Source organism: Salmo salar, chromosome 21 (genome assembly GCF_965601325.2).
Source record: "Salmo salar chromosome 21, fSalSal1, whole genome shotgun sequence".
NCBI lineage: Eukaryota > Metazoa > Chordata > Actinopteri > Salmoniformes > Salmonidae > Salmo > Salmo salar.
Genome location: NC_138311.1, coordinates 29,233,509 through 29,260,046, shown reverse-complemented (window position 1 = coordinate 29,260,046; position 26,538 = coordinate 29,233,509). Strand labels below are relative to the sequence as shown.

At 45.3% G+C, this 26,538-nt stretch overlaps 1 protein-coding gene across 1 annotated transcript; it reads right to left on the bottom strand.

Annotated features, from left to right (window-relative positions):
• Positions 1-8,085: 8,085 nt before the first annotated feature.
• cfap91 (cilia and flagella associated protein 91) lies at positions 8,086-16,856 on the bottom strand. Its single transcript, XM_014164875.3, has 17 exons — positions 16,619-16,856; positions 16,437-16,513; positions 15,909-16,066; positions 14,484-14,567; positions 14,028-14,084; positions 13,746-13,930; positions 13,387-13,564; positions 13,077-13,234; positions 11,727-11,909; positions 11,377-11,510; positions 11,180-11,293; positions 10,986-11,057; positions 10,720-10,866; positions 10,414-10,635; positions 10,108-10,256; positions 8,657-8,748; positions 8,086-8,446 (listed from the first exon to the last, which is right to left on the bottom strand). Exons 1-17 carry the CDS (start codon positions 16,704-16,706, stop codon positions 8,202-8,204), a joined length of 2,343 nt encoding a protein of 780 aa, XP_014020350.1. The 5' UTR covers positions 16,707-16,856; the 3' UTR covers positions 8,086-8,201.
• Between the last annotated feature and the right edge of the window lie 9,682 nt (positions 16,857-26,538).

Sequence of the window (26,538 nt, the reverse complement as noted above, 5' to 3'; positions counted from 1 at the left end):
GTCTAGGCGTACTGCCAAATTGCAGCTACTGATAGTGAGGATTTGCACAGTCAGCCACTTGCATGAACACAGAAATTGGTTTATAGAACAGCACATGAATAGGACACAGAAATTAGTTGTAAGAAAAGCACAAACATTAAAATTCCATTACAGTACTATATGTGGAAGAGGTGACTTTCAAAACCACAGCTTATAAACATGATTATATTTAGTTATGTTAAGCATGCTTTTTCAGAAAATATGTGTGTGTGTGTGTATAACAGAGAGAGATGTGTGTCTGCATGTGTTTTTTAACAAGGTAAATTGACATCTGTGTGTCTTCGTCACTGATGGACATGCTCCTAACCTATTTACCACTAATGAGTACCTGGAGCATAGAGACAATAGAGCTCAGGTAGCCTATAGAGCACTATTCTCTGTCTTTAACCTGCAACACTGCCCAGCAACAAAGAGCAATCAAGTCAACCAGAAAAAAGAGAGATCATATGATTGTCACTAGAATACAGAGTAGTTGTCACGCCCTGACCTTAGAGAGCCGTTTTATTTCTCTATTTGGTTAGGTTAGGGTGTGATGTTGGGTGGGCATTCTATGTTGTTTATTTCTTTGTTTTTGGCCGAGTATGGTTCCTAATCAGAGGCAGCTGTCTATCGTTGTCTCTGATTGGGAATCATACTTAGGCAGCCCTTTTCCCACCTGTGATTGTGGGATCTTGTTTTTGTGTAGCTGTCTGTGAGCAGCCCAGAACGGCACGTTTCGTTTTTCTCCTGTTTTTGTTGTTTGGTGAGTTTCAGCTTCATTAAAAGATGTGGAATTCCATGCACGCTGCGCCTTGGTTTATTTATGATCGGGAGTTTGAAGATAGTGAACTTGACAGAAGATCCCACCACAAAAAGACCAAGCAGTGTGCGCCTACTGGGAAGACAAGCTGGACATGGGAGGACATCCTGGACGGCAAAGGATCCTGGACGTGGGAGGAGATCCAGGCCGGAAGGGATCGCCTCCCATGGGAACAAGTGGAAGCAGCGAGGTAGGAACAGCGATGAGATTGGGAGTCACGGCAACGACGGAAGCCCGAGAGGCATTTTTTTTTGGGGGGGGGGGGGCACATGGGGAGATTGGCGGAGTCAGGGTTGAGACCTGAGCCAACTCCCCGGGCTTACCGTGGGGAGCGTGTGACCAGTCAGGCACCATGTAATACGGTGATGTGCACCGTATCTCCGGTGCGCATTCAAAGCCCAGTGCGCTCGTTGCCTATGCCCCGCATTTGCCGGGCTAAAGTGAGCATTCAGCCAGGAAAGGTTGTGCCAGCTCAGCGCTCCTGGTCTCCAGTACGCCTCCTTGGTCCAGGATATTCTGCACCAGCTCTACGCACTGTGTCGCCAGTGCGCCTTCACAGCCCAGTTCATCCTGTGCCAGCACCCCACACTTGCCGGGCTAAAGTGAGCATCCAGCCAAGACGGGTTGTGCCAGCCCTACGCTCCAGACCTCCAGTGCGCCTGCACGGCCCAGTATATCCTGTGCCAGCCCCATGCACCCGGTCTCCAATGCGTCTCCCCAGTCCGGTGAGACCTGTTCCAGCTCCATGGCACGAAGCCTCCAGTGATGATCCATGGCCAGGAGCCTCCAATGATGATCCATGGCACGAAGCCTCCAGTGATAATCCATGGCCCGGAGCCTCCAGTGATAATCCATGGCACGAAGCCTCCAGTGATGATCCATGGCCCGGAGCCTGTAGTGATAATCCATGCCCGGAGCCTCCAGTGATAATCCATGGCACGAAGCCTCCAGTGATGATCCATGGCCCGGAGCCTGTAGTGATGATCCATGGCCCGGAGCTTGTAGTGATGATCCATGGCCTGATGCCTCCAGGGATGATCCATGGCCCGGAGCCTCCAGGGATGATCCATGGCGCTGAACCTGTAGTGACGATCCATGGCACGGAGCCTGCAGCGACGGTTCCCAGTCCGGAGCTTCCGGCGACAGTTCCCAGTCCAGAGCTTCCGGCAACGTTTCACAGTCCAGAACCTCCCGAGACAGCCCGCAGTCCAGAACCTCCCGAGACGGCCCGCAGTCCGGAACCTCCCGAGACGGCCCGCAGTCTGGAACCTCCAGCGACGGTCGGCAGTTTAGAGCCTCCAGCGGGGGTTCCCAGTTCGGCGCTTCCTGGGATGATCCACGGTCCGGTTCCTCCGGCGACGATCCACGGTCCGGTTACACAAAAGAGGAGGGATCAGCGGGCGGAGCGGGGGCTACGCCCCGAACCGGAGCCGCCACAAAGGGTAGATGCCCACCCGGACCCTCCCCTATAGGTTCAGGTTTGCGGCCGGGAGTCCGCACCTTTGGGGGTGGGGGGGGGTACTGTAATGCCCTGACCTTAGAGAGCTGTTTTATTTCTCTATTTGGTTACGTTTACATACAACTGCAGTCAAGGGTGTGTGATGTGGGGTGGGCATTCTATGTTGTTTATTTCTTTGTTTTTGGCCGAGTATAGTTCCTAATCAGAGGCAGCTGTCTATCGTTGTCTCTGATTGGGAATCATACTTAGGCAGCCCTTTTCCCACCTGTGATTGTGGGATCTTGTTTTTGTGTAGCTGCCTGTGAGCAGCCCAGAACGGCACGTTTCATTTTTCTTCTGTTTTTGTTGTTTGGTGAGTTTCGTCTTCATTAAAAGATGTGGAATTCCATGCACGCTGCGCCTTGGTTTATTTATGATCGGGAGTTTGAAGATAGTGAACGTGACAGTAGTAGTATTTAGTGAAAAAATCCCTCTTTCTTCAACAATCTCTCTTTCTTCCTGACTCCCCCATCTGGCTCATTAGGTAAAGTAACCAAGCCAATATTGACAGTTTGTTGTCACGTTTCTCCTTAACACCCACAACACAGATGTCTACTGCTGTCACCTGTGAGCACCTATTGGCCACAAAGTATTAACCGCTTAATTTGTAAAACACAATCCCTCCCTCTCAAACACTCAGTTCCTAGTTTATGCTAACACTGTACTGAATGCTTCTGTGTGTGGGTTTATCTCACCTGAAGAAGCCCTTGCAGCGTTCACGTCATGGCATTGAAGTGGTAGCCTGTAGCCCGATCTCCACACCTGATAAACCTTGGGCTCCCCATAATTTTCCCCCTCTTGTTTCTCCTCCTCCTCTGCAGAGGTCTGGGAGGGCGGGCAGTCGCTGAGGTCCTTTTTACTCATTCGGACCTGATGGAGTTGCTATAACGGAGCCCGTAGCACTGTTACTAATGAGAATGGAATAGATTTGATATACTACTGCTAACAAATACAATCTATTCCAAATCAGACCAACAACTAACTGATCAATTTGACATAACATTTTTATTTATTTAGATACATATTTGTCAAATATTCAATTTAAGATAAACATCACAGTATGATCAGATCAAAACAGGTCAAAGATTTATATCAGGCATCTACAAAAGAGGTCTTTTTTTTTTTTACCTCCGCCACCCATCACCAGGAAAACAGCTAAAAATGTGTTTCCTTCAGGAAATCTGTTCCAAAGTACTTCCATGAATAAAAAAGAGACACACAGTGCCTTCAGAAAGTATGATTTTAATAAAAATGAAAAACGATTACATAAAAATGCTATATTATGCAAATTAGTCATATGTAATTACAGTCATTTAAGCACAATCATTTAAGGTAGGGGGGTCATATTATTAGCAAATCATGCTTTATGCAAAGCAGAGTTTGTAACAATTCATGAAATTAGAATACAACTTTTGTATACTTTATGCAAATGCCTTACTTAATCCACACACAACACAAAGCACCCGCACCAAAACACTCAGACACAGCACCCGCACCAAAACACTCACACGCAGCACCCCCACCAACATACACAGCACCCTCCACCAACACACACACTCACACAAAGCACCCCCACCAACATACACAGCACCCCCTACCAACACAATCACAAACAGCACCCCCACCAACACACACAGCAGCCACACCAACACACACAGCCCCACCAACACATACACCACATCACAAATAGCCTAACACAGACACACACAGCCTAACACAAATAACACTTCTCACTAAGTCTGAACTGTAACACAGAAGGCTGCTAGTCTAATAACACAGCTTACTTTTAATAAGATAGGCCTACACCTGAGTTGGATGACATTGGAATGTTATTTTTGGTGTTGTTAAGTTACTCTGGTGATCGGAGGATAAACTGCAGCAAATAATTAGCCTTGGCACAGAAGAGACAGAGTGAGCTGCCTGCTAGTGTTGTGGAAAATGTTTAATGAAATACTTCTCAGATACCGGAGTTTGTAAATTCAATTAGACTTTTATTACAAAAGTAACAGAAGCCGAGCAGTTCCATGGAAGAACTGAATCTTCATTCTTAGTGCTTGGTTTTTATACAGTCTTACCCTTACATAACGTCATCACCCCATTTTACGAATCTTGTTTTGTTACATAGTTTCCATTCTCTTATTGGCTCAGATATTGGGGCATAGATTCTATTGGTGGCATGACATGCATACCCCTTAGCTAATGTTCCTGTCCAAAGGTCTTTATAAGTTCAGGCTGAGGTTATCAATGTTTGATTACTCATGTGCGTGTCCAGTAGCCTTCACAAGATTAGATATGGCCCAGACCAGTCAATCTTGTTAGTTTACCTTGCCTCATCTACACAGATTCTGCTTACGTTCTGTTTTTTACATGTCCAATGGTCAATTCTGTCACGTTTGTGTGTAGAGAAGGACCAAGGCGCAGCGTATCATTCCACATCTTTATTAATATGTGAAACTTAGCCAAAATACAAAACAATAAAGAATAAACAAAATGTGACTAAAGAGGTGCTGCATGCACTAACTCAAAATAATATCCCACAAACACAGGTGGGAAAAACAACTACTTAAATATGATCCCCAATTAGAGACAATGATGACCAGCTGCCTCTAATTGGGAATCATACAAAAACCGCAACATAGAAAAAAGAAACTAGAACCCAACATAGAAATAAATAAACTAGATAAACCCCCCAGTCACGCCCTGACCTACTCTACCATAGAAAATAAGAGCTCTCTATCTATGGTCAGGACGTGACAAATTCGATGTTGATCTAGCTTTGTACACTCACATGGGCTTCAGCCTTCATTCTGCTTACACATGTCTAATATTTAAACTTATATTGATTATTCTTTCTACTTCAAAAGAACAGTATAGTTACTGAGAATCACCAGATGACTGGAAAATGCTACCACACTAGCCAGCTGCACAGAAAGACAGATTGGATATTTTCACTGGTATTTAACTATGTTTTTATCTATTGTAGGGCTGTAGCCACTAAATTCTTTTAGTTTTTACTTGAAAGAATAAAACCACCGATCCCAAATTAAATTCGCCACTGGTACAATACAGCCAATGCCGTGCAACGCTGCCATTCGCCCGGCTCGTTGCCTCAGCGAACAGAGTCAGGCACCCCGACACAGCTAGCAAGCCAGCACTCATCATGGAAATGGGGATGGCAAAACAAGATTTTGTACCAATCCCTGACAACCCATACATCAAAACGTAGCTATAGAGTACCACAGTATGAATCATAATACCCATAAAACTTAGCAGTCAAATAGGGAAATGGTTCCAATCAATAAAAGTCACCTTGTCCTACACAGTTATTGAAATGTCATACCAGGGTAAGCCTACATGAAACACAGCTCTTATTTTAAGAGTTTCTAAAATCCCCAATGGGAAAAACAATTGGAACCATTTCGTTGCCAGCAGCAACACAAATGAGGATGAGCATAAACATTTATTTTTATTTGATCAAAATGTGTTTTTTGGCAGAAATGCCTTCTGGAACATGTGAACTTTCATGTGCCTTAATAACAAACTTGTATTCTATACTTAAATAAGGATAAAATTGTTAAATTATGAGTCTAGCTGGTTTAGCCACAGATAAAGAAGGAACCTTGAGTGTGCTGTCCTTGGCCAGCTCTCTTGCTATCTCTCTCAGAATGACCTTCTTGATCCAAATCAGTCAGGTTTCAAGACTGGTCATTCAACTGAGACTGCTCTTCTCTGTGTCACGGAGGCTCTCCGCACTGCTAAAGCTAACTCTCTCTCCTCTGCTCTCATCCTTCTAGACCTATCTGCTGCCTTTGATACTGTGAACCATCAGATCCTCCTCTCCACCCTCTCTGAGTTGGGCATCTCCGGCGCGGCTCACTCTTGGATTGCGTCCTACCTGACAGGTCGCTCCTACCAGGTGGCATGGCGAGAATCCGTTTCCGCACCACGTGCTCTCACCACTGGTCTCCCCCAGGGCTCAGTTCTAGGCCCTCTCCTATTCTCGCTATACGCCAAGTCACTTGGCTCTGTCATATCCTCACATGGTCTCTCCTATCATTGCTACGCAGACGACACACAATTCATCTTCTCCTTTCCCCCTTCTGATAACCAGGTGGCAAATCGCATCTCTGCATGTCTGGAAGACATATCAGTGTGGATGACGGATCACCACCTCAAGCTGAACCTCGGCAAGACGGAGCTGCTCTTCCTCCCGGGGAAGGACTGCCCGTTCCATGATCTCGCCATCACGGTTGACAACTCCATTGTGTCCTCCTCCCAGAGTGCTAAGAGCCTTGGCGTGACCCTGGACAACACCTAGTCATTCTCTGCTAACATCAAGGTGGTGACCTGATCCTGTAAGTTCATGCTCTACAACATTCGCAGAGTACGACCCTGCCTCACACAGAAAGCGGTGCAGGTCCTAATCCAGGCACATGTCATCTCCCGTCTGGATTACTGCAACTCGCTGTTGGCGGGGCTCCCTGCCTGTGCCATCAAACCCCTACAACTCATCCAGAACGCCGCAGCCCGTCTGGTGTTCAACCTTCCCAAGTTCTCTCACGTCACCCCGCTCCTCCGCACACTCCACTGGCTTCCAGTTGAAGCTCGCATCTGCTACAAGACCATGGTGCTTGCCTACGGAGCTGTGAGGGGAACGGCACCTCCGTACCTTCAGTCTCTGATCAGTCCCTACACCCAAAGAAGGAAACTGCGTTCATCCACCTCTGGCCTGCTCGCCTCCCTCCCTCTGCGGAAGCACAGTTCCCGCTCAGTCCAGTCAAAACTGTTCGCTGCTCTGGCACTCCAATGGTGGAACAAGCTCCCTCACGACGCCAGGACAGCGGAGTCAATCACCACCTTCCGGAGACACCTGAAACCCCACCTCTTTAAGGAATACCTGGGATAGGATTAAGTAATCCTTCTAACTCCCCCCACCCTCCCCCCCAAAAAAGATATAGATGTACTATTGTAAAGTGGTTGTTCCACTGGATATCATAAGGTGAATGCACCAATTTGTAAGTCGCTCTGGATAAGAGCGTCTGCTAAATGAGGTAAATGTAACCTTCCCTCTAGCCATGATTGGCTGAGATAATGGATGGGCTGGACATGTCGAGAGTTTGGATTGGTCTGCCATGCAGCATGCTTCTGTCTATAACTTGAGCTGCTCAGTATGTGTTGATAGTCCTTTCTACCAAACTTTAGCCATCAAGAACTACAAAATGTTTGCTACTTTTCTCAACATTGATGCCCTGAATTTAGCAGGCGCTATCGACAGATCAGTTGGAAAAAGGGATGGGCTACTTTTTGCACAAGCCATGGTCAGTGTGAACCAAAGTGACTTGACACAATGCTGTCCAAACAAGATGTGGCTACAAACAAAACTGAGTTAAACGGTTCCAGTTTTTGGTCTTGATTTACGGTTAGGCATAAGCTTAAGGGTAAGGTTAGGTTTAGGTTTCACATTTTAAGAAGATAAATTGTAGAACTAGGTGAGGTTTATGACTTTGTGGCTGTGGTAACTAGTGACAACGACAGCCTCCCCCACACTATATTCATGGGACGACATGTTTTGTACACAGTAGCCTGTAGTAAGAGCCTTTAGTAACATGACCCATACAATACATATATTTGATCTAGTCAACTTCTGACCCAATGACCCATGAAAAAATATCTTAGACTCAGCTTTTTCAAAATTCTTATCAACTCACTTTATCAAGCACAGCACGTAAGAACAAGCCAAACACAATGATAATGAAATACAATCTCAGTTTTATTTTAGCAAAAGCATGACACTGCATTCTTTGGAAATGCATTGCTTGAAGAAACACTAAGTGTTTTCTCTACTGTTGAGAAATTAATCTATTCTCAGCTGGTTCTTTTCTGCTGTGCCTCTCCCGCCTCCCTACGCTCCTCCTCTCCCCTGCCTGCTCCCTCCAGCTCCTGCTCCACATGGGTTAGCATCTCCTCCAGGAGCTGGCTGGAAGCCCTGTCTGAGGGCGAGGGGGGGCGCTGGGCACCAGGGGAGCCAGGAGGAGGGGCCACGGAGCTCTCTTCACCCCCGTGGATGATCTGGTGAGCCGCCTGGAGGTGCCTGCGCTGGCTCTGACGCACTGGAGGAAGGAAGGGGAGGGAGAGAGAGAGAGAGAGAAGGGGAGGGAGAGAGAGGAAAGGAAGGAGAGACAGAGAGGAAGGTGGATGAAGAGATAGAGAGAAAGACAGAAGAGACTAAAGTATTATTATGTAATTATTATTGTGTTACTACGCTATCATGTATTATCATCATGTGATGGTACTGGGTGCTTTGGGAATAAACGGCCTACCTCTGTCTCTGACGTTGATCTTCTGCACCTCAGGGATCAGGAAGCTGTACACCAGCTCTGCTACGATCTCCTCTGACTGCAGGCTGCTCCGACTACACACACACACACACACACACACACACACACACACACACACACACACACACACACACACACACACACACACACACACACACACACACACACACACACACACACACACACACACACACACACACACACAGGGACAGCTTTTACAATGTGCAATACAAAGATACAGTGTGTATGGATGGTATGGTAGATGGCGTGTGTGGCAGGGTTTCAGTTAGGAAAATGTGGCGCCGGACAATTGAGAAATCTGCCGGACCAATATGCAGTGGGTGCATAACCTGATTAGGGTGTCCACCCACAGCACTCAGGATGACAGAAATCACATTTAGATTATAGCAATTCATATTAACAGAACATGCAAGTTGAGGATACAACGATATGCGGTCCTTTTTACTGAATTCTGATGTGCACTTTGAGGATGTTAGAATAACTGTCCACATTTACTTTTCCTCAAACAACAAGACCAGTAACCAACAGCAACATCGCCAGCCTGTCAATCTACTATCCCCAGAGTAGAAAGGTTTACATATTCTATTGGTCAGCTTGTCGAGAAAGAAATAGCCTATTCAAACAGACTATGGGACAATAAAAAGCAATGAGCCTGTGCAACAGATCAGAATGTTTAGCTTAAAATGTTGATAAACTATTATTTCTTCACATTATAAGCGATGTGCACAAGGCAGTAGGCTACGTGCAAATGTTCATTCCATAATGCAATTAGCTGGAAAACACTGTTGTCTAAAGAGCACCTTACATGAGAGTTGTTTCATGTGACAGAGATGAAAATATCCGTTAGAAATGTAGAAAGAGAGGAGATCTAACAGGCTACTTTGAAGCAAGGTAAGACATGCTTAATAATATTTATTAAAATGTTCAGGTTTCAAACAATGAAGTATATGTTTCCAAAATGCATAGCTCACTGCAAGGTGGTGTGTGAAGCGCTGATGAAGCTTGCCTTCCGTTGCCATTTGAGATGCTGACACAGCAGCTCTCACGCTGTCTGACAGATTTTCCGCTCAAAGGCTCTGTATCTGTACGCTGTATTCGTGTGATAAATAAGATACACAGCAAATATACTGTAGCCTACACACGCCAATTTAATTCCACTAAATTATGCAAATTGACCTATAGACCGATAAGTATGACCAGTCAAATGTATTTACATTGACTGGTATTTCCATCATTGAATAGGCTAAAAAGCATTATATCACAATGGTATTTTTTATTATTCTTCTGGACAATTGGCTAGCGCCAATTTTAGTTATCAGCTTTTCTATGTTTTTATAGGCCAAAAGCCAGCTATTACCGACTAACGGAAACCCTGGTGTGTGTGTGTGTGTGTGTGTGTGTGTGTGTCGTACGTCTCCTCCATGGCGTAGGCGATGTTGTTGACGTTCTCTGCCACTCTGCGTATCTCCTGTCTGGCCTGTTGGTCTGCTGTCTGGTCCAGAGTCCCCAGGATGATGTCCTCCAGGTACAGATCTACTGTCTCCTGATGAACCCTCATCACCTACAGGACAGTACAGGCATTACACACACAAACACGACACACACACGGGCGTGCGCATGCAGGCAGACACATACACACACACGCACACGCACACACACACACACACACACACACACACACACACACACACACACACACACACACACACACACCACACCTGTTTGAAGATCTCATCCTCCTCTCTACGTCTCCTCTCTTCCATCTGTCTCCGTCCACTCTCCTCGGCCTCTCGGAGGCGCCTGTCTCTCTCGGCCAATAAGGTGAAAGCATGGATCCTGCGTTCCTCCTGTAGGCGAATCAGCTCCTTCGATAGGAAGTCCAGCATGTCCACAAGCTCCGCCCCTGCCACACCTGCCTGGTACCCCTCCACCAAGGATGCCTGGGACAGGAAGATGGGAGAGTGAGGGATGGGGGAGAAAAGAGGTGTCTGTACCTGTCTGTATCTGTGTGTTTTCTCTCTCACCTTGTGTGTGTGTTGTTCTCGCTGTCTCTGCAGAGCCAGTGTGAGCTGTGTGTCTGCTCTCTGGAGCTCCTGCACCTCTCTCTGCAGGGCATGAGTGGTTCTCAACTCCTGGATCAGCTCTAGACGCTTCTCCTTCCCCTCAAACATCTGACACACACACGTACAGATAGATAGCAGCGCACAGAGATGGCATCCCATAACATCAGACACACACAGAGAAAGGTTGGTTTATCATAGAGCTTATCATTCTCTTCATAAAAACACACCTGGTTCTGAATGCTTCTTCCCCTCAGCAGCTTCTGCAAGTAGATGACAGCCAGCTCTCTGTCCTCGTCCCCCTGGAAAAACACCGGAATGACAGGGTGAAGAGAGAATGAAGAGATGTGCTACAGACCACATAGTGAGTGAGGGGGGATAGTGTTCATCTCCAGACGGTGTGTTGAGACAGACTGTACTGTACCTCAGGGGGCTCGTCCACCACGGGAGTCTGTGGTCGAGGAACAGATTTCTCTGTCTTAAAGAGGAAGCGCAGGGTCTTCTTCTCCTCCACACGAGTCTTCTCCTCCTTCAGAGCCTGATAGATAGAGGGACAAAAAGAGTGTTATACATCTTTTGAGTGTGTGTGTGTGTGTGTTTGTGTGTGTTTGTGTTTGTGACCTGGTGTGTCTTCATGAGCTCTATCTCTCTGCGTGCAGAGCGTTTGACGAAGCCCTTGCTGACTTTGGGTACGGGGGCTTTGATACATGGCTCTGTCACTGAGACTGGAAGTCCCGCCTCCAGCTCCAGCAAACCTGTGATTGACAGATAGGAAGAGAGCTCACTACCTTCTACCTTTGCAATTTCGATGATCTGGCATTATTAAAACACCATCACTTTGAGATTCAGGGCCTGTATTCATTTTTCTCAGAGTAGGAGTGCTGACCTAAGATCAGGTCCCCCATGTCCATGTAATCTTATTCATAATGATCTTGAAATATCAAACTGATCCTAGATCAGCACACTCAAACCTTCGTAGGTATCAAGGTAGCGGCTCTTGACCATGTTGCGCTGGGAGTGGCGGTCAGGGAACAGGCCGATGCGGGACAGAGGGGCGTACGTCTGAGATGAGTAGTTGGAGTAGTCCTTGATGATGTCACGGCGCTTTAGCTTTCCCTCCACATTCTTTCTTTTCGCCGTCAGCTTCCTCATTGCTGAGGGAGGGAAAAGAGAGAGAGAAAGGGGGAAGGAGAGAGGGAGAAAGAGTGGAATAGAAGGAGAACGATAGTGAGACAGTTCATCTTTAAGCCCTACTGTTCTCATCATATTAAATCAAAGTTAAAGGGAAGGTTAGAGGCGTTTGAACACTTATCAGAGTATATCACAGTGATTTATGGCATACAAAATGTAAATACGCAGAATTTCTATGCATCATTGCCTTAGATAAAAGTCAGACGTTGGGTGTTCCTCAAAATGCATTCTACCGTCCTACGGGCACACAAATTGGACCAAGGGAGGGTTGGAGTATGAGTCCAAATCAACGTATGCTAAACGGAGCAGGGAGGGCACTTGTCGAATGCGTACTCCGTTTGTACATATTTTTAAGCATGCAACGATGCAGGCTTCAAAGGAAAGTATACAAAGAAATATGACACAACCACCTAAAAAATTACGCAAAATGTATTGAAATTACTGGTAGCCATTATTTGAGCTGAAGCGAAAGAAAATACACTTCAACTTCAGAATGAAATGTTGCCTATTCACATCTCATATGTTGCCTGACTACAATATTTTATCTTGATATGTTAATAAATACATGCTGTGTTAATTTTGGCATGTTTACCTGCCTACGTACCGTAGATCGCAAGCCCATAATAAGTCAATAGGGCTAACTGGCTAGCTACTACTCTTTGAGTATATCTTGTTTTGTCTCCATTGCCATTGTCCTAGCTGGAAGACGGTTAAGTGAATGAGTAAGTCCCAAATCCATATTAAGTCAATAGGGCTAACTGGATAGCTAGCTGGCTAATAACATTTGTTTTAGTTTTTTTTTTGCCTGTTTAACTAGCTGGCTAGCTAGATTATGACGATGTACATATCTAGCTGATAATTATGAAGTGAAACATTTGCTTTGTGTATATCTTGTTTTGTCTATTGTTGCCATTGTCGTGGTTGGAAGAAGGTTCAGTGAATGGGGAGGTGCAGCGTGAGTTAATACAGTAGGGGGAGTGCGTGTGCTCCTCAAATGTAATGTTTTATACATTCTCTACACTCTCATCCCCATAAGAACGTATTCAAAAGAAAGTCGTCGGAGAATGCACTAGGATCATGAGAGTGTGGAGCACGGTAGAATGCATATTGAGAAACACCCATTGTCTTACAGATGATGTAGTCATTGCGTATCTTGCTCAGCTTGCTCTCCTTGTCTCTCTGGTGCTGGGAGTACTTGAGGTCCAGCCTGTCCACCGTGGCCTCTTGCTGAACCTCCTCCCTCTGCCTCAGTAGACCCATCAGCAGGGCCAGGCGAGCCTCCTGCAGCCTGGGGTAGAGGGGGGAGAATGACAGTGGGGCAAGGGGAGGGAGAGCAAGGATGGGTGGACAAGGGCAGGAGGGAAATAATAAAAAAAGATGGTAGAGTAGTTGAAGCTGCTTGTGTGGTGCATTCCTTCCTTTATTCTCTCGCTCACTCACTTCTGGATCTCGTCCTCCCTGAAGGCCCACTCCTTCCTTTCCATCTCATCCATCATCCTCTTCCTCTTGTCCAGTTGACTCAGGTCGTCCATGGGGGGCAGGGTGGCCTCCCACGCCCGCTTCACCCTGGTTCGCTCAATCATCTCCACCTCCGCCAGTCCCGCTGGAAGACCACGACCTGTGGGGGTAGAGGGAGAGAGATAGGGTCAGAGGAGTCAAGGTGATGAGGGTAGGGTGAAGGGAGTTGTGTAGTGTTGGAACATGTGTGAGGATGGGTCAAAATGGCCTGTCCTGCAGTATAAGTATTGTAGAGGTGCAACAGGAGGTGAAGCGGTAGGGTCTCTGAAGCTCGTATGTACCCCATGTCAGTGTGGCCAGTGTCAGCAGCTCTGGGGGGGTTGTCCCGGGCCGTACCACGTATTCGGGGGTGTAGGGGTCCGTCTGGGCCTCACTGTCCCTGTAGTCAGTCTGCACTCCCATGGTGCGCTGGAATGGAGTGGGCAGCTGCTCATTACCCCCCTCCACTGTAGAGTATGGGTTAGCTCTGAGTGGAGGGAGGAAGGGAGAGAGAGTGATAGAGAAGAGAGGGGTTCCTAATATGTTTACAGCATTTTTCAGGGGACTTTGGCAGCATGACTTACTTGGGCAATGCAAAGACCACATCGGGGGGAACCTGCTGTGCAAAGGGGATCAGGGGGCTGAGGGAGGAAAAGGAATACAAAAAACATAATCAGAAACAATCAATGTTTTACTTTATTAAGGGATAAGGCTTCAACACTACACACTCAGAGTCAAATCCATCTGAACTGATACAAAAATCATAATTACTGGTTTTAATTGGTTCTATTTTTTTTACAGAGAATGGTAACACATTAGTCTGCTGACATTCTATCCAGTGACCATGCCGCTGGTGCTACAGTGAGGATAATGACGGTTGTGTGATTTCACTCTCATGATACAAATGACCTCTGATGCTGTCATGACTTGATGCCTGAGTCTTCCTTCAGGCCCTGGTGTCCTCTCTGACACCATTCATTCTTTAACACTTGATCCCACAATGTCCTGCTGCCACATTACGGGTATGTGCTCTCTCTCACCACTTGAAAAACTTCCAACGATCAATGCCTGAAACGCTGCTGTCTTTGCGCCCTCTGACCTGAAACTGAGCACCAGGAATGACCCTAACAATGGGAAAAAACAAAAAGACAAACATATGCCTTAATAATCAAGTAAATAAAGTATATGAAATACAGTACATTACCAAAAGTATGTGGACACCTGCTCTTAAACATCTCATTCAAAAATCATGGGCATTAATATGGAGTTGACCCCTTCTTTGCTGCTATAACAGTTGTTGGAACATTGCTGCAGTGACTTGCTTTCATTCAGCCACAAGAGCATTGGTGAGGTTGGGTACTGATGTTGGGCGATTAGGCCTGGCTCGCAGTCGGCATTCCAATTCATCCCAAAGGTGTTCGATGGGGTTGAGGTCAGAGCTCTGTGCAGGCCAGTCAAGTTCTTCCACACCGATCTCGACAAACCATTTCTGTATGGACCACGCTTTTTGCACGGGGGCATTATCATGCTGAAACAGGAAAGGGCCTTCCCCAAACTGTTGCCACCAAATTGGAAGCACAGAATTGTCTAGAATGTCATTGTATGCTGCAGTGTTAAGGTTCCCCTTCACTGGAACTAAGGGGCCTAGCCCGAACCATGAAAAACAGCCCGCAACCATTATTAGTCCTCCACCAAACTTTACAGTTGCCACTATGCATTGGGGCAGGTAGCGTTCTCCTGGCATCCGCCAAACCCAGATTCGTCTGTTGGACTGCCAGATGGTGAAGCGTGATTCATCACTCCAGAGAATGTGTTTCTACTGCTCCATAGTCCAATGGCAGAAAGATTTACACCACTCCAGCTGATGCTTGGCATTGTGTATGGTGAGCTTAGGCTTGTGTGCGGCTGCTCGGCCATGGAAACCTATTTCATGAAGCTCCTGACGAACAGTTATTGTGCTGACGTTGCTTCCAGAGGCAGTTTGGAACTCGGTAGTGATTTTTGCAGCCGAGGTGTTTTTTATGCGCTACGCGCTTCAGCACTCGGCAGTCCCGTTCTGTGAGTTTATGTGACCTACCACTTCGCGGCTGAGCTGTTGTTGTTCCTACACGTTTACAATTCACAATAACAACACTTACAGTTGACCGGGGCAGCTCTAGCAGGGCAGAAATTTCACGAACAGACTTTTTGGAAAGGTGGCATCCTATGACGGTGCCACGTTAAAAGTCACTGAGCTCTTCAGTAAGGCCATTCTACTGCCAATGTTTGTCTATGGAGATTGCATGGCGGTGTGCTCAATTTTATACACCTGTCAGCAACGGGTGTGGCTGAAATAGCCAAATCCACTAATATGAAGTGGTGTCCACATACATTTGTATATATAGTGTATGAATTTAACTTGAATCTATCTACTTCAGTATTTCTCCTCTGTAGGGATAGCATGTGTGTGTCTGTGTGTGTGTTACCTTGCCAGCTGCTGAACTGCCTCTCTGCGCTGCTCTGTGTACCCTCGCCAGCGGCGGTCAATAAAAGTGGGCACAGGGTCAGTGGTGTCCAGACGCAAGGCGTAACGAGGGTGGTGAGGTAGGTGACTGAACATGGACCCATACTCTGGAACCTTCCTCTAAGCAGGGGGACATGGAGAGAGGTCTTTCACAGGGTTAAGGCTGTTACGGTGACCGTATTTGGGTTACAGGGTTACTGTCAGATTATTGGGTTAATAATATTAACATTATTTCACCAGGTGTGAATTGAATTTCTTCTCAAAATAAATCCTTGCAGTTATGCATGATATGAAAAACTGTCATGGGAACCGGAGGTCAGGAAAAGTCCTATTAGGTATTGTATTAGAGTCATGGACACATGTGCCATTACTGACAAATTAAGAGAGAGATAAGCATTGATTGTGAATCTGTAATCACATGAAAGGTCATTTGAAAGTAAGGGTTTAGGTCGAGGTTGCTATGCTAGCTAGCTAACGTTGATTAACTTACCACCCGGTCCACGGATGCATGTGCCTTGAAGCTGGCCCTTGCATGGTCCATTTCACCGGACACAGTATATACGGGGTCTGTAATGCAACATCCACAACAAAAACAGTTCATGTTCGGCTGCAAACTGTCTAGATAATTATTGCAAACAAGCTAACTTACCTAGCTAACGTTAGCTAACTCACCATATAGATAGTCGTGTACCCGCTGTTGTGTAAAACCTTTGTTGGTTTCATTTTGCTTATTAAATGTTCGAGTTACTGATAAACTCATTTTTGCACCGGTTTAAAACCACTTCATCTAAAAAATAAATAGCAAGAGGATAGATAGAAAGCTATCAAGCAAGGTAGCTAGCTACTGTAGTCAGCTGTCAAACTTCAAGAGCTGGGCCACATCGTAACCATGGAGATTGTAAACTGCCCTTCCTCGAGACGCTGATCATTTTTGCCAGCTTGGGGGCAGTATTTCACATAATTGCAGGCTTGTGTTTTGGCCACCATTTCATCACTCTTGGTTAATCATCTTAATTTAAAATCAGATGCGGGGGAATTGTATATTTAAAAAAAAATTATATTATATTATTGAATAGGCTTCTCTTCTAACTTTCATTCCTTTATATCTGATGTCAGAAGAAGCCTACATGATAGAAGAATTCCATACTTGAAGACATATTATTACCAAAAGAAACAAATGAAACAACCTATCTTGATATTTTCCTTTCCATAAAGCAACAGTTCTGGACTGATGTATATGGGTCAGTGATGCCTTTGTCTTTCCCACAGTTTGGCTAAAGTAATCAGGAAAGAAAAGCTGTCAGTGCAAAGAAAAAGGAGGCAGAGTGGCAACCAAATGGAAAACATGACTAATTAGGGTTTATGCATCTATGCAACACCACATATGGCCTTTGTGGATCATGTGTTTGAAAAGAACAACACACACAACCACCTACTCACCCACCCGCACAAAGACACAGACACAGACACACACACACCATACTACTATACTATACTACATCTACTATACATCTACTATACTTCTGGGGACCTAAAATTGATTTCTACTTACAGCTCTTACCCTAATTCTAACCCTAAGCCTAAACCTAACCCCTAAGCTTAAAACAGCTTGTGGGGGTGTGGGAAATGTCCCCACGAAGGAACATTTTCAATGTTTTACTATCCTTGTGGGGACTTTTGGGAATTTCTGGTACGAGGATAGTAATACAAGCCGACACACACACACACACACATTTTTCCACTAACACTTTACCAACAAATGCTATGCAATTACTGTAAATGACAACATATAGCGGTGATCGCAATCAGGGACATCAGGGTAGAATTGGCATAGTCTGTCCACAAGGCCGCGGTCGGATGTCATCATTTTGACAGTTTGCTGCGTCTTATTTTTTTTTCAGAAGTTATAGGTGCTTGTCATAGCTGATTTCAGGCCACCGTTTATGTTAGCTCCTTGGGGACTCTCCCCATGTCCATGCAGTTGTATTGTCACTATGGCTTTTGTGATTGTCACGGCAGACTCCACTCAAGGCACTGTGTCAGTTCTGGGAATGGACTGTGACTCTGCCTAACTGACAGGAAACTGCCAAGCTCTATCAGAGAAGAGCAGAGAGCATCCACACACACACACACACACACACACACACACACACACACACACACACACACACACACACACACACACACACACACACACACACACACACACACACACACACACACACAAACGCATGCACACATGTACCCAAATGAATGCGAGCAGTGGTCATCGTGAATGAGAATGTGTTGACAGCACTGTTAGGTCCAGACTGATCTATACAGGACCAGTCTCAACACAGACTTGAAACCCTAAAAGAGAACTGAGCGTCAATACATATGAAACATGATGTTTGAAACCTGCTGATTCTAAGACATTGGTTTGAAAAGTGGTCAGCAAGAACAAAAATGAAAGCCAAGTTTACTCTAATTAAATTATTATCTTCATCTGGTTATGTTGATCATTGCCTGTATGCATAGAGGATCAAACGACACCAAAATGTACAGCCAAGGAAAGGGCTTAGGACTATATAGTAATGGTCTGACGTGTTGGTGGGTATGTGTGCGGTCTACAACAGAAACATTTCCACAGGCCAAATTACAACAGTTCAGCCACAACATTAACATCATAAATCAAACCACAAGGTCAGGAGAGTCATCTCTGTAATCACATGGACACACACCAACCAGACAAACAGTTGATGTGAGTGAATGACGTGTGTGTGTGTGTGTGTGTGTGTGTGTGTGTGTGTGTGTGTGTGTGTGTGTGTGTGTGTGTGTGTGTGTGTGTGTGTGTGTGTGTGTGTATGTGTGTGCCATGAGTCAATCAGAGGAAGCTGTAGGAGGAGCTATCGGAGGACAGGCTCATTGTAATGGCTGGAATGGAATCTATGGAACGGAGTCTAACATGTGGTTTCCATATGCTCAATGTGCTTGATACCGTTCCATTTATTCCATTCCAGCCATTACAATGAGCCTGTCCTCCTATAGCTCCTCCCACCAGTCTCCTCTGGAGTCAAAATACCAGATAACACAATATATTACATGGAATTTAAGTGATATCAGTGTGAGGATAATGGCTGTATTGTTTTGAATTGATATGCCTGTCTAATTTATTTTCAAGCTACTGTATAGCAGATAATAGCCTTTAACATCACTGAGACTATGCACAGCAAATTCTTGTGTAAAAAAAATAAATAAGTGTGTTAGACAGTGTCACGTCCTGACCAGTATAAGGGGTTATTGTTTATTGTAGTTTGGTCAGGACGTGGCAGGGGGTATTTGTTTTATGTGGTTCGGGGTTTAATGGTATATGTATTTATGTAAGAGGGGTGTTTGATTTATGTGTGCCGGGGTTTTTGGGTAATGTTCTTGTTTTGTATTTCTATGTTTTTCTATGTTGTGTATTTCTTTGTTGGCCTGGTATGGCTCTCAATCAGGAACAGCTGTACATCGTTGTTGCTGATTGAGAGTCATACTTAAGTAGCCCTATTTCACCTGTCCCTTTGTGGGAAGTTGTTTGTGCATTGCTGTGTGTAGCCTGCATTACTGTGCGTTCTCTTGTTTTGTTTGTGTTCTAAATTAAAAGTTAAAATGAGCACTCAACCTGCTGCGCCTTGGTCCATTACGTACAACGACCATTACAGAACTTCCCACCACCAACGGACCAAGCAGCGGGCCCAGGAAGAGGAAGGATCCTGGGCCAGGGAGAGAAGGGAGTGGAGGACATTTTGGACATGGGAGGAGGTAATGGCAGGGGACAAGACCCTGCCATGGAAACAGGTGGAGACAGCGAGGGAGGAACAGCGAAAGTGAAGCGAAGAGCGGGCCCAACGTAGGATGCATGAGAGGCAGCCCCAAGAAATTTTGGGGCTGCCTGGTTCCATCCTCGGCTCCGCCGACACAGACAGATCGGCGGAGCCGAGGATGGAACCAGAGCCAGTCGGGGTAAAATTGGAGGTGAGCGAAGCAGAGACTAAAGGAGTTGATTGGAAAATTGGAGGAGAAAACTATGAGAGAGCTACTGTGTTGGTGTTTTAGGCACGACATTCGCCCTACGGAGTGTGTCCTAAAATTGATGTCACCTGAGTCAGCTCTCCATACTTGTCCTGAGGTGCGTGCTAGCCGTCTGGTGAAGACAGTACCAGGCCCACGCGCCAGGCCTCCAGTGCATCAGCCCAGTCCAGCTCGTCCTACTCCTGCTCCTCGCACTAGCCCTGAGGTGCGTGTATCCAGTCTGGCATCTCCAGTACCAGCCCCACGCACCAGGCATCCAGTGCGTCAGCCCAGTCCAACTCGTCCTGTTCCTGCTCCCAGCACTAGCCTTGGGGTGCATGTATCCAGTCTGGCATCTCCAGTACCAGCCACACGCACCAGCACTCCAGTGCATCAGCCCAGTCCAACTCGTCCTGTTCCTGCTCCCCGCACTAGCCTTGGGGTGCGTGTATCCAGTCTGGTACCTCCACTACCAGCCCCACGCATCAGGCTCTCAGTGCGCAGTCCCCGTCCAGAGCTTCCGACGACAGTACCCCGTCCAGAGCTTCCGGCGACAGTTCCCCGTCCAGAGCGTCCGGCGACAGTTCCCCATCCAGAGCGTCCGGCGACAGTTCCCCGTCCAGAGCGTCCGGCGACAGTTCCCCGTCCAGAGCGTCCGGCGACAGTTCCCCGTCCAGAGCGTCCGGCGACAGTTCCCCGTCCAGAGCGTCCGACGACAGTTCCCCGTCCAGAGCGTCCGACGACAGTTCCCCGTCCAGAGCGTCCGACGACAGTTCCCCGTCCAGAGCGTCCGACGACAGTTCCCCGTCCAGAGCTTCCGACGACAGTACCCCGTCCAGAGCTTCCGGCGACAGTACCCCGTCCAGAGCTTCCGGCGACTGTACCCCGTCCAGAGCTTCCGGCGACAGTACCCCGTCCAGAGCTTCCGGCGACAGTTCCCCGTCCAGAGCGTCCGGCGACAGTTCCCCGTCCAGAGCGTCCGGCGACAGTTCCCCGTTTCAGAGCGTCCGGCGACAGTTCCCCGTCCAGAGCGTCCGATGACAGTTCCCCGTCCAGAGCGTCCGACGACAGTTCCCCGTCCAGAGCGTCCGACGACAGTTCCCCGTCCAGAGCGTCCGACGACAGTTCCCCGTCCAGAGCGTCCGACGACAGTTTCCCGTCCAGAGCGTCCGACGACAGTTCCCCGTCCAGAGCGTCCGACGACAGTGCCCCGTCCAGAGTGTCCGGCGACAGTGCCCCGTCTAGAGATGGCCCACAGTCCGGAACCGAGTGAGTCGCCCTACAGTCCGGAACCGAGTGAGTCGCCCTACAGTCCGGAGCTCCCAGAATTGTCCTTCTGCCTGAGGTCTACAGCGAAGTGCTTCAGCCCGAGGTCTACAGCGACATACCTCAGCCAGAGGTATTTAGCGGGGGTGGACAGGTTAGGTGGTGGACTAAGGCCAGAGCCTGAGCCACCTCCACAGTAGGGGGATTGGGGAGGGGGGGGGGGGGGGTGTAGCACGGGAACCGTCGGTGACAGTAGCCACCCTCCCTTCCCTCCCTTTAGTTTGGGGGGTGTATTTTGTGTTTATTTTTGTGTGAGGTGCATCCGGGGTCTGCACATACTTAAGTAGCCCTGTTTTCACCTGTCCCTTTGTGGGAAGTTGTTTGTGCATTGCTGTGTGTAGCCTGCAGTACTGTGCATTCGTGCGTTTTTCTTGTTTTGTTTGTGTTCTAAATTAAAAGTTAAAATGAGCACTCAACCCGCTGCGTCTTGGTCCATTACGTACGACGACCATTACAGACAGTGTTAAATCAACACTGAAAGTGTTGAGTCTGTGGACCCACACCGGAACAGACACACTGCTTAGTCGCAGAGCTCTCCAACCCTGTTCCTGGAGCGCTAACATCCTGTAAATTTTCACTCCAACCCTAATCTAGCACACCTTATTTTAATACTTAGCAGGTTTATCAGCTAATGGGTTAATGTAAAGCCTTAAAGTGTGGGTGGCAGAAATATTCACACTTTATTGTTGCACTGTGCGCATCCTCTGCATTTATAGCTACCATTTGGTAGAGGGCGTAAAAGAGCCTGGCTGATTTTCTTTTGTGGCTGGCAGTTGGCATGAACCAATTTATCGTGTAAATTGTGACCTCTCCTATACACAATAAGTGGTGGATTTTTAAATTCAGCCGGAAAAGCTGGGTCCGATGATAAAATATTCCAGTGTTTCTTGACCACACCTCCCACTTCGCGAATTCAAAGTATATGTAGTTGTGAACATTACGGAGTGTTCAATTTAGTCAAAAGGCACTCTGAAAAATATTTGAATAAGGCTTTACACTAAGCAGTGTGTTAAATTAACAATGTTGCTTCCAGTGTCTATATGGGTCCATAGACTGAACACTCTCAGTGTTCTGTTTATTTTTAATACTGGAGGATTTGCTGTGTGGGCAAAAAATGACTTCCTCTAGGTTGTCAACTCACCCTCGTCTGATCTACAGCTATGACCAAATCCTGTCATAGCAAGACTCATTTTAATCCACTGAAACAAATCAGGAAGATAAAAACAGACAATAGTTGGATTATTAGTTGCAGTGGCTCTTCACAATGTGGCTGTCGTATAGGGAAAAAGCAGGCAGGTGACATTTTGTGAAGTGCTTAAAACAAAGTTCAGGGCTGCCAACTTTTCAAGAAAGCTTGGAGCGAGATTTGCTATGTGATAATCATTTCTACCTCGCAAAACCCCTAGAGTGGGGTCTGGTGGTCCTCCCCCAGGAAAATGTGACTGTTTTAAAGCTAATTTCCTGCAATTCTACATATTTTGACATGGCTTAGACCTATGACCAAGGTAGAATGTAAATGTAAACCACAGGTCAGGGCCCGGTTTCCCAAAAGCATCTTAATGCTACTTTTATCATTATTTTACTTTTATTTAACTAGACAATTCAGTTAAGAACAAAATTGAATTTTCAATGACAGCCTAGTAACAGTGGGTGAACTGCCTGTTCAGGGGCAGAATGACAGACTTGTACCTTGTTAGCTCAGGGATTTGAACTTGCAACCTTTTGGTTACGAGGCCAATGATCTAACCACCAGGCTACCCTGCCACCTGAAACCATATCAACCTGTTGGGGTTAGGGGGCAGTATTTTCACGGCAGGATAAAAAACGTACCCGATTTAAACTGGTTACTACTCTTGCCCAGAAACGAGAATATGTATATAATTAGTAGATTTGTATAGAAAACACTCTAAAGTTTCTACAACTGTTTGAATGGTGTCTGTGAGTATAATAGAACTCATATGGCAGGCAAAAACCTGAGAAGATTCCAGGCAGGAAGTGGCCTGTCTGACAATTTGTAGTCCTTCTGTTGCATCTCTAGCGAAATTACAGCATCTGTGCTGTTACGTGACACTTTCTAAGGCTTCCATTGGCTCTCTAAAGCCCTCAGAAAGCGGAATGACGCATCTCCTGTCTCTGGGCAAAGTACAGCAGCAGAGTTTGTAAGTGGCCTGCCTGGGGACAGTGACACTGGAGATGCGCGGTCACGAGACTTCGCCATTTTTTTCTTTCTCTCTTTGAATGAATACAACATTGTCCGGTTGGAATATTATCGCAATTGTACGAGAAAAATAGTATAAAAATTGATTTTAAACAACGTTTGACATGCTTCTAAGTATGGTAATGGAATATTTTGACATTTTTTGTCACGAAATGCGCTCGCGCATTACCCTTCGGATAGTGACCTGAATGCACAAACAAAACGGAGGTATTTGGATATAACTATGGATTATTTGGAACCAAAACAACATTTGTTGTTGAAGTAGAAGTCCTGGGAGTGCATTCTGACGAAGAACAGCAAAGGTAATCCAATTTTTCTAATAGTAATTCTAAGTTTAGGTTGTCCCAAACTTGGTGGGTGTCAAATTAGCTAGCCGTGATGGCTGAGCTATGTACTCAGAATATTGCAAAATGTTCTTTCGCCGAAAAGCTATTTTAAAATCTGACACAGCGTTTGCATAAAGGAGTTCTGTATCTATAATTCTTAAAATAATTGTTATGTATTTTGTTTATCATGAGTAATTTAGTAAATTCACCAGAAGTTTTTGGTGGGTATGCTAGTTCTGAACATCACATGCTAATGTAAAAAGCAGTTTTTTGATATAAATATGAACTTGATTGAATAAAACATGCATGTATTGTATAACATAATGTCCTAGGAGTGTCATCTGATGAAGATCATCAAAGGTTAGTGCTGCATTTAGCTGTGGTTTTGGTTTTTTGTGACATATATGCTTGCTTTGAAAATGGCTGTGTGATTATTTTTGGCAGGGTACTCTCCTGACATAATCTAATGTTTTGCTTTCGCTGTAAAGCCTTTTTGAAATCGGACAACGTGGTTGGATTAACGAGAGTCTTATCTTTCAAATGGTGTAAAATAGTAATATGTTTGAGAAATTGAAGTTATAGCATTTTTGAGGTATTTGTATTTCGCGCCACGCGATTCCACTGGCTGTTGAATAGAGTGGTACGTTAACGTCCCACTGGCCCAGAGAGGTTAAAACCATATCATTAAAATCTCAGAGCTATTTCCCAAAACAACCGTTACTAAAGTTGCTCTTGAAAATGCTAATTTTTTAACAACTGTCTCAGACCACTCATAGAACAGCTAAGTACATCATTAGATGCTTTTTTTGCCCTTCCGTATCACTTTATACACAGAAGCTCTCCGTTAAAAACAAAATAATGATGTTTATCTGTCTTTCTGTGACTGGTGATAACTTCAGAACAAATGTGACAGTGACAACAAATAAAGTTTTTCAATAGTTTGCATAACAAGCGAAGTGTATACAGACTCTTCAAATCGAAACCAAGATTACTGTATTAAAAAATAAATAGTAAAGGCTACATAGACCTATATATGAATGATATTGAAATATATTTAATGTTAATTAAATTTAGTTTTATTTAGCTATTTGTATGCCACTGTCTGTACATTATTCTATATATTTCAAGAGGTGTAACGTGCGAAATTATGTGCCAAATCTTGATTTAGTGCATTATTATAAATTTAAGGTAAAATCTTCCCTGTGGCTCAGTTGGTAGAGCATGGTGTGTGCAACGCCAGGGTTGTGGGTTTGATTCCCACGGGGGATTCACAGTACAAAAAACAAAGAAAAAAATGCATGAAATGTATGCATTCACTACTGTAAATTGCTCTGGATAAGATCGTCTGCTTAATGACGTAAATGTAAAATGATAACGCTGATCCGTGAGAAGTGTTTCCTTTCTTTCCATCCTATCAGTATCGACACATGCCAGAATGACGCACTTAACAAATATTTTCTCTGCTTGGTGTTTTAGGAAATACTTTACATCTTCGGCCGTTGTAAGAAAGATGCATTGTTAAAACACTCGAAAGCCCCTAAGTTCCATCGCTGTCGGGAAACTGGGACGAAGTGTATTGATGCTTTGAACATTAAATGAACACTCAAAATTTAATTACTTTGTTACTTTTAGATTTTGGGGGATTACATTTTAAGTATGCTAATATTTTTTAGGTGGTTTGACACTTTATTCAGACAGAAATGAAATGGGGAGACAGGCAAATGGGAGAAACAGTGGGAAGGTTGGAAGCAACGATTGATCCCTGTTCTCAGGTGGAAAGTTGTATGTGACACATGTTATCACTACACCAAGGCTCCGCACAGGACATACTAATATTAATGGTTGATGGCAGTGGGTAGCCAAATCATAGATTGCAGTCCATAGACTGCTTACAAGGTAAGGACACAAACATTTTGATTTTGTAATTTGGGTAAACTATCTCTTTAAAATATGTCTGGAAGAAAATCCTGTTTCCTCTCCAAGAGTGTTGGCCACCCCTGATCTATGTTTCACAAGTGCTGGGTGTTTGAAAATGTCTTTGTTATAACAACGAATTTCTCAAATCACCCAACCATCAAGAAACATCTAATGAATATCAATATTCAGGTGGTTTAGGCCTAGAAGTCCTTACCATCAACTTACTCTACATAGACAAAATAGGATGCATTTATGCGATGTGAGTCCACTTACCATCTCTGCCTAGCATGTGCAAAATACTAAAATGCCAAAACTTGTATTTGAGGGCTGGAGCATTTACTATCCAATGCATAACTGTCAATGAATGGCTGCAAAAATACACAACCTCATATAAGTCATTTTCAAAGACCCAGTCATTTTCAAAGACCCAAGTCATTTTCAAAGACCCAGATTTCAAATATGCGATTACACTGGAATAATTGGAAAAAGTGGAATAATAAAAAAATGTGTGGGAAATAACACTAGTATTCTTGCTTACAAGCACCCTAATTACCTTGTATTTTATCACCCATTGTTAATAATGAGATTTGTTCCACTGATCAGACGAATTAAAGTAAATAGATAATAAAGTCGCCTGGAGAGAAGATTACATAAATCTGCCCCTACACACTACCCAAATTAATGTTTTATTTATTGTCCCCCCTCTAGAATCAAGTTTACACTTTTTGGTTTACAATCTGTTTGGCAAAATTATTTTCATTGTTAAATTTACC

Bases quoted from the DNA above. Each gene is read 5' to 3' on its own strand.
- cfap91 (XM_014164875.3), bottom strand. From the start codon at position 16,706: ATGAGTTTATCAGTAACTCGAACATTTAATAAGCAAAATGAAACCAAC. The intron at 14,568-15,908 runs GTAACACACACA...TCCCATTGTTAG, and splicing joins GCAGTTCAGCAGCTGGCAAG to GGTCATTCCTGGTGCTCAGT. The intron at 10,867-10,985 runs GTGTGTTTTTAT...TGTGTGTGTCAG, and splicing joins GAAGAAGCATTCAGAACCAG to ATGTTTGAGGGGAAGGAGAA.